At 48.0% G+C, this 7,376-nt stretch overlaps 1 protein-coding gene across 2 annotated transcripts in view; it reads left to right on the top strand.

Moving 5' to 3' along the window:
• The first annotated feature begins 5,247 nt into the window (after positions 1-5,247).
• Positions 5,248-7,376, top strand: part of LOC8029283 (hornerin) — a 71,798-nt gene continuing 69,669 nt past the window's right edge. The window contains exon 1 of one of the 2 annotated variants that reach the window (XM_040209894.3): positions 5,248-5,457. In XM_040209894.3, the coding sequence (XP_040065828.1) occupies positions 5,342-5,457 (116 nt within the window). In that variant the 5' untranslated portion in view covers positions 5,248-5,341. The remainder of the gene's footprint in view (positions 5,458-7,376) is intronic. The other variant, XM_029994637.3, reaches the window with a different exon arrangement.

Genomic DNA, 7,376 nt, shown 5'->3' with positions numbered 1-7,376 from the left:
GGTTCGAAACTTCGCAACCTCGCCAAGGTTTGAATTAGAAAAGTTCGCATCTTCAGATTCCTGTCAAGATTCGAAATCGAAAAATTCGAAAATGACAAGGTTTCAACAAGTCTAATGTCGAAAGTTTTCTGTTTTTTTTTTTGTTTTTTTTTTTTTGCTTTTTTTACAAATTTTTATAGAGCTTTCAACATTTCCAACTTTATTTTTTAAAGATTCAAGGTCGAAAAATTAAAAGATCTCAATTTTTTCGAGGTGCAGGTTCGAAAAGTTTGAAAGTTCAATTTTATGTTCGAAGTCTGAGTTTCGAGAACACAGATCAAACTCTGCAGTTCCGAAGTAAGATTTTATGGATTTATCTAAAATAGAGCAAAATGTGCTACAAATTTTACTGAAAACGTTGCACATTTCTTTTATGCCGGAAATATACTTCTTCCTTCTGAGTGCTATGCGGAGGGCAAGTTCGTCTGCTTCTTGTGCAGGGGGTAGCGGTGACGTCAGGACGCCGAGCCCTGATTGGCTGATCGCGACCCCCTATATGAGCGTCGTCTGCTCCTTTGCATCGTCGTCTGCTCGGAACGTCGTCTGCGTCTGTCTTACCTTTCCTGCGACTTTTGGAAGTGCAGAGGCCAGATTCACGAAACGATCTTACGCCAAAAATGTGCGCAAGACAGAACTTAAGAACAAATTTGTATTCACGAAACGAAATTTTCGTAAGTTTTGCGCAAGTTACGGCGAAATCCTACGACAGCTCCGAAGCCGTCTTACGCACTTCTTACGATCAAATCAGCATGGCCGACAGCGTCGCGGTCGCGACGAACCACGGACGTTTATTTTTCTACGTGCGCTTCTCACGCGTCCCGACTTCAAGCAGCAAGAAAAAAGTAAAAAGTACTTGAACCAGACCACGACGAACAAGAACGCTGGATCCACAAACACCCGGGAAAAGCTTCAACGGCCACGATTCCACCGAACGCGACCAAGCGAGCTTCGGCAGTTAGGCCTAGCAGGCACTCCGCGACTCGGCGACCGTCTGCCCACGACCGGCTGGCGTACTGAATGGAATATGCCCGCGCGACCCTTGTGAACCCTTCCCGTATTATACTTTGATCGCTGACCTCAATTTTAGATTAAGAGGTCAATTTCTTCCTCTTGTTATCTCCTTGTTTCCCGAGGCAACGGTGACTCTCGCCGGTGAAAAACCGGTGAATCTCCGAGTCCCGACAGACGCAGGAAAGGTAAAGCAGCCATCGCTTTGACTAGCAGACGTAAAGCAGACGACGTTAACTGCGCCATCCTCTCGCCGCACACGAAAGGAGCGAAAAAGTATTTGGGAGGGAACTTGCGGACACACGCTCGGTTCTTAGCAAACAAACCTCGACGCCTCAGGACACCTCACCAGTGAGTCCTTCGACTTCCCTCCTTAGTGCGCGTCTGCTAGTTGTTAGACAAAGACAACGTACCGCTCGAGTTATTTCGTCTGCCCTCTCTGAAAGGCGAAGTCGAGCTCGCTCGTAAAGACCTGCACTTCTGAAAGTCGCAGGAAAGGTAAGACAGATGCAGACGACGTTGCGAGCAGACGAAGTCGCAAAGGAGCAGACGACGCCGAGGTAGGGGGTCGCGATCAGCCAATCAGGGCTCGGCGTTCTGACGTCACCGCTACTTCCTTTCTCATGCGCAAAAGACGAAAATGAGCCCACTTGCGAGGCGTATACTGGCGGTACTACCTGTATTAGTCTTTATTAGTCCTAACCTAGGAAACAGGCGTGTAACTGGTTCACAGGTTCATCGAAAAGCCCAGAAGCAGTCATGTGAACGTACTTCTTACGCCTTTGCAAACTAGTAGAAATTCGATCAAATGTCGCCTAAATGCGATGCTGGCATAAGATAACTAAAAAATTAGTGTGTGTGGATGTTTATACAGCCTACATCTTAGTCTTCCTCAATTAACGACTTGTCTCCCAGCTGTAGATTAAACATTTAGCCAATAAGACAACTGAATATACAGAACAATGCAATCAGACAAACACATCCAGACTCCCGAAATTTTTTAGTTGCTGTGAGCGTTTATTTTTGGTGCGATAACCCGTAAGATGTCGAAAAATCTGGACAGAGTCACAGCACCCGAAACAAATCAAGGTTGAGTAGAACGCCACCAGAATAAATCAAAGCCCCCCCCCCCCCCCCCCTTCCCGGCCACCCGATATACAGCTGATCAGGCCACTACCGGTTGTCATCGGGCTAACCATATTGCCGCTGCCTGTAACTTGTTCTCTTTATTAGTAACCTGGTGGTTACTAATGATAATGTGCCGACCCAGCGTTCGCTATAGCGCATTGGTATCGCGCTCCGCCCGCGCCTTTCACCGATCAGCCGCACCCCACGAAATCGGGGGACTTCGTTCAAAATCAGCTATGAAGGGCGCCCCCAGCAAAGCGCCTCTGTTGATTTTCAAGCCTGCAGATAAGGAATCTGCTGGCCCGTAGGCTACCTCGGGGAAGCCTACGGAGCTGTGCACGGCAGAGGCTTTGAGCGGAAGTCGGAAGAAAAAGGTGCGAGGTACAAGGCCGTGGCTAACCCAGAAAGATCATTCACAGCTTTGAAAGCCAGTGGTTTGAAGCACGATCAGCCAAGTAAAGCTCCAACGCAATTTCTACTCCCCTTCACACATTGACATCTTGTGTTATTTATGTATGTTTCCTTCAACCAAGGAGGTTGAAAGCTTCTGGAGGCGACATGAGGCCACCAGAGCTGAAGCTAGAAGTGTGGAGGGACATGCCCTCAACGATGACCAAAACCAAAAGACGCCCCGAGGGTGACCAAAACAGCTGTCGAGTCAGATCCTCTTTTCGTTCAATAGCGTCTCTTGTTTCTGTTCATCGTAGGGGACATGTCCCTCCAAACTCCCGGCTTCACCTGTGGTGGCGTCATGTTGCCTCCAAAAGCTTCCTACCTCCATGCCTTGAACCTATGGGGTGAACCTGGTTCGAACTTCGTCGCACTTTTGTTCAGAAGTTTGAACTTCGTCGAACTTTTTAACTTAGCAGGCTCGAAAGTTTGAAAATCGTCGAATTGCTTAACATGTAAGTTCGAAAGTTAAAAAACAAATTATGAGTCTATGGCGCAAAAAACTCGGAAGTTCCAAAACAATCGAATTTCATAGCGCCGAAAATCTAAAGTGTCAAAATCGTTGATTTTTTAAGTTTAACATTTTGAAACGTTCTCAAATCTTCCGAGTCCTTGGTTTCATCTTGGAACTTCAGGTTCGAGAGAAGTTTGCGGCATCTCCATTTACAGTAGATTTGCTACAACACCTCCTCTATGAGAGGTAGTAAATTACCCACGTCACTTGGCGGGAGCCCGCTCGGGGCACAAATTGGATGCGACTGCTGCGATAGCGTTTCGGCAGGGAGTTGCCTCTTCACTGAATGAAAATGAGTCCTAGTCGATCGCTGAAGCAGAATTCATGTTCAAATCGTGCCAAGTACTCGATCGTGACGTAAATGACGTAAAGATTCTAGTGCTCAGGGCTTGCTCTCGGTAAACGCTGAGCTGTGCGTAGAACAGGCTGGACAGAGAAGAGCTGTCCATGTTCATCTAGATTTCCTTGTCAATAGATTTGATTTAGTTTCACATGACAGCTAACTATCCTTCTTTCCCTTTCCCTCCCTCATACCATAGCGCGTCTTAAGTGCGAGGCCGTGCCATAAAGCTTAATGTTACCCCCAATAAAAGCGCGTCACAGCAGTATTTGCCTGGGACATAGAGTGCTTAGCGATACAAAATGGACCAGCACAGTGCGGGACCTCGCGCGTAAATACGCATCATGGATCACTACTGCATGATGCACGTTCAAGACCCGAGGCTAGGAGTGATAGTGCACTGGCTAAATCTCTCATCCGCAGCGTAAACCAGTCTCGCCGCACCTCAAAGGCTAGACCGATTTTATATATATATATATATATATATATATATATATATATATATATATATATATATATATATATATATATATATATATATATGTATATATATTGTTAGGAAGGTGAAGACGACGGCGGGGCAGTGGCGCGCACGATTATCTCGCGCCAGGCCCCACGGCCCGGCTCGGCCTCCATAAATCGTATGTGTGTTCTATCATCGTGTACTGTCCTGTCCCTTCTGCTGCCGACAGCATCACCCTAACAGTATGGTGGAGGTGCGGAGCCACCCTCATCTCCTTCATTGAACATCGGCGCCGCTATGATCCTGTGAACCCGCCTCGTTGAGGCAGTCATCCGCAGCAGCAGACCAAACACCAGCCCATGACCCCATCGCCCAGCCCCCGCCCAGACGCCATGACAAGTCAAATCAGACGAAGCCGCACCAGACGAAGCCGACAGACGATCCCCCGCCCCTATCCCCAGCCCCCGACGTTCCGACGCTTCTCTGTGACGTGAGTCCCCCAGCCCGGACCGTGCCGTCGTGTGGCTGGTGCAGAGGTCTGTGACGCTGCGGAAGAGGCCGAAATTCAACGTCTCCATTTTCATCCTCACCCTCGCTGTCGGCAGCCGTCCTTTCTTCTTCTGTGTGTATGTGGCTTTCTAAGTGTGCTTCATGTGTTCATTTATTCACCGGCCGGGTAGGCCGTTTTCGTCGGAGGGAGTACTGTTAGGAAGGTGAAGACGACGGCGGGGCAGTGGCGCGCACGATTATCTCGCGCCAGGCCCCACGGCCCGGCTCGGCCTCCATAAATCGTATGTGTGTTCTATCATCGTGTACTGTCCTGTCCCTTCTGCTGCCGACAGCATCACCCTAACAATATATATATATATATATAACTTTATTTTCCATTCATACAATGGTGAAGGCCGCTGCAATCTACTGAGTGAGCTCGTCTAATAGCGAGGTTGGGAATAGTTTCAGACCTAAAAACAAAAACAGTCTGTGCCGTGCGTACCGATCATGATGAAACATCGCAGACTGTCTTTTAAAGTCTAAACATATTTCCAATGCCGTCATTCGCCCCGTTCGCTCCTTAGTTTGCAGCGATTCGCTCTCCTAAGGGTGTGGCCCAAACGCAAGACGCATCGAACTTTTTAGAGTGCACAAATTGAGCTTGAAAGCGGGCAGGAGACGGGCTTCGTTTTCTGCGACTTTGAGTTCCTTCGACTCCTCCGTAAAATAAAGGTTCGTTGAGAAGAAGGTGGGCCGCTGTCGCCATCGCCGCCGCGACCGGCGACGACACCCGATACGGCCCGGCGTCAAAAGCTTCTCGGTCAGCGAACGACGTGTTGTCTTTAAAGGCGCTGTCCCGCGACGAGTGCCGGTTTTCACACGCGCGTGTTCCGTACGCACACACGCCATGGGCTCGGGACAGACTCCGAGGCCCGCCTTGTGTGCGCTTCTTCTCTGCAGCTTCCTGGCGCCGGGGTTCGCGAGGCTGCACAGGACGCCACAACAGCTGCAGGAACGCCATGGGTACGTGCTTAAAAATTAAAAAAAAGCAATAACGTAGATCTCTTAGAGGTTTCTACAAGACGCCTACAAGACGTCTCCTAAGACGTCTTGTAGGTGCGTTTGTTATGGCAAAAACAATTTCTAAGGTGTTCTAAGACGTCAATACGCAATGATTACGTGCTTAAACCTGAATACTGTAACGCTTCTAGAGGTTTCTAATAGACAGCTATTGCCATTGACAAGATGGGAACGGCAGGACATCGCTTACGAACGTACGGCCTCCAGCACGCGCTTGTTGCCTTCCGTCGTGCTTTGTCTGCACGAGCACGCTCGATGTCCACGAGTCGCCGAACCGTTATCCAAAGTAGCAAGCTCGCACTGGAGGTGGCGGAACTAAACCTCCTCGCTGCCGTGTTTATACTGTTTGTCCCTATAAAACCGGAGTTCCACTGCTCATACAAAATGCAAAAGACAGTCGACAAACACGAGTCACCGCAATATCCGTGGTTCGAATGCCGCGTGATAAGTTTTCTCTTCGGACTCTTTGCCATACGGCATTCGAAGCACGGATCTCGCGGTGACTCGCCTTCGAATCTGTATGCGGACTGTCTTTTCTATGATGTATAAGCAGTGTGACCCCGGCTTAAAAGAGGTCTCTTAAGACGTCTTGTAGATGTTTTTGCTGTGGTAGGTGAGGCGTTTCAAGACGTAAAGACGCTATGAGCACGTTCTTAAAAACTCAAAAACGTAGCGCTTAGGAGGTTTTTCAAGACGCCAAAAAGACGTCTCTTAAGAGCCATCTTGTAGATGTACTCCCTGTGGTATACGTTGCCTTCAAGAGATGAAAAGACGTCTGCGACATTATTCGGTCTTGCCCAAACACCCGCAGGACGTCTTGCACACGCTGTCCCAAACATGTTATACATCTCAAACAGATAAAAAGGTACGTTTTGGAAATACTCAATAAGTGTCCGATGAATAAAAGTCGCAAAAAAGGTTGGAGAGGTTACGAGTATTTCGTTTTCTATCAAATTCTTTTTAAAAGACCACAAGCCTATGTTGCCGGTTAGTCGTCACTGCAAACGAAACTCGGAAGAAAGTTGTAACGACATTTCTTCAAAACTGCCTATCGTCGATCGAGTTGACCAGTCTAATTGTTCTCAGAAATTCGGAAGAACCGTTGGCCTACTTAACGTCTTGCAATCAGAAGAAGCGCGAAGTCATGTCGCTAGACATTAATGACATATTATTCCTTCCGTCAACCATTGCTACTCTCAAGTTTAAAAAAAAAAACTTGCTGGAGGCAAACTTGGTTCGGTTCTAGTCGCGGTCCGAGATAAACGTAGGTAGTTTTCTGAAGCTAACAGAATTGTAAATCTGAAGTTTGCAGCTGCCGAGTTTGAGGGGAGTAAATGTGCACAAAAGGAAAGTGTTTGAATCGGATCGTCCCTGGCGCCGGCGTTGTCCGAAGTATATTGGCTCTGTTGGACTTAGCCTTAAGGCAACTGGCACAATCGATCCCTGAAGGGTCGGTGATAATTAACAGATACGTGGATGACATTTTGATATACTCGGTTTGAGACGTCGGCCTACGGATTCTCAGGAAGTGGGTTCGAATCCCGGCCAAGGTGCCCGCAATATGTCGGAGGCTTATTGCGGAGAAAGAAGGCGCTGTGTCATCGAGCTTTTTTGCGTTGCACGTCAAGAGATCCCCAGGTGGTCGGAATTAATCCACAGCTCTCCACTGGGGCGAGCCAGACGCCCGTCATTGGTTTTGCACGTAAAGGCCCGAAATTTAACTTTTGACTTCGGTTTAGTATGTTATTGTGTTGTTTCTATTTTCGTGCGTCGTCCGGTTTTTTAAGACGCTGCTTACATATCTAATAGAGCTTTTGGTGTTCAGTAGCTTAAGTACACAGTTTTCGTATGTGAGTAATTAC

The sequence above is a fragment of the Ixodes scapularis genome, unplaced genomic scaffold (assembly GCF_016920785.2).
Source record: "Ixodes scapularis isolate PalLabHiFi unplaced genomic scaffold, ASM1692078v2 PGA_scaffold11__112_contigs__length_91849675, whole genome shotgun sequence".
Lineage (NCBI taxonomy): Eukaryota > Metazoa > Arthropoda > Arachnida > Ixodida > Ixodidae > Ixodes > Ixodes scapularis.
This window is presented reverse-complemented; position numbering and strand designations above follow the sequence as displayed.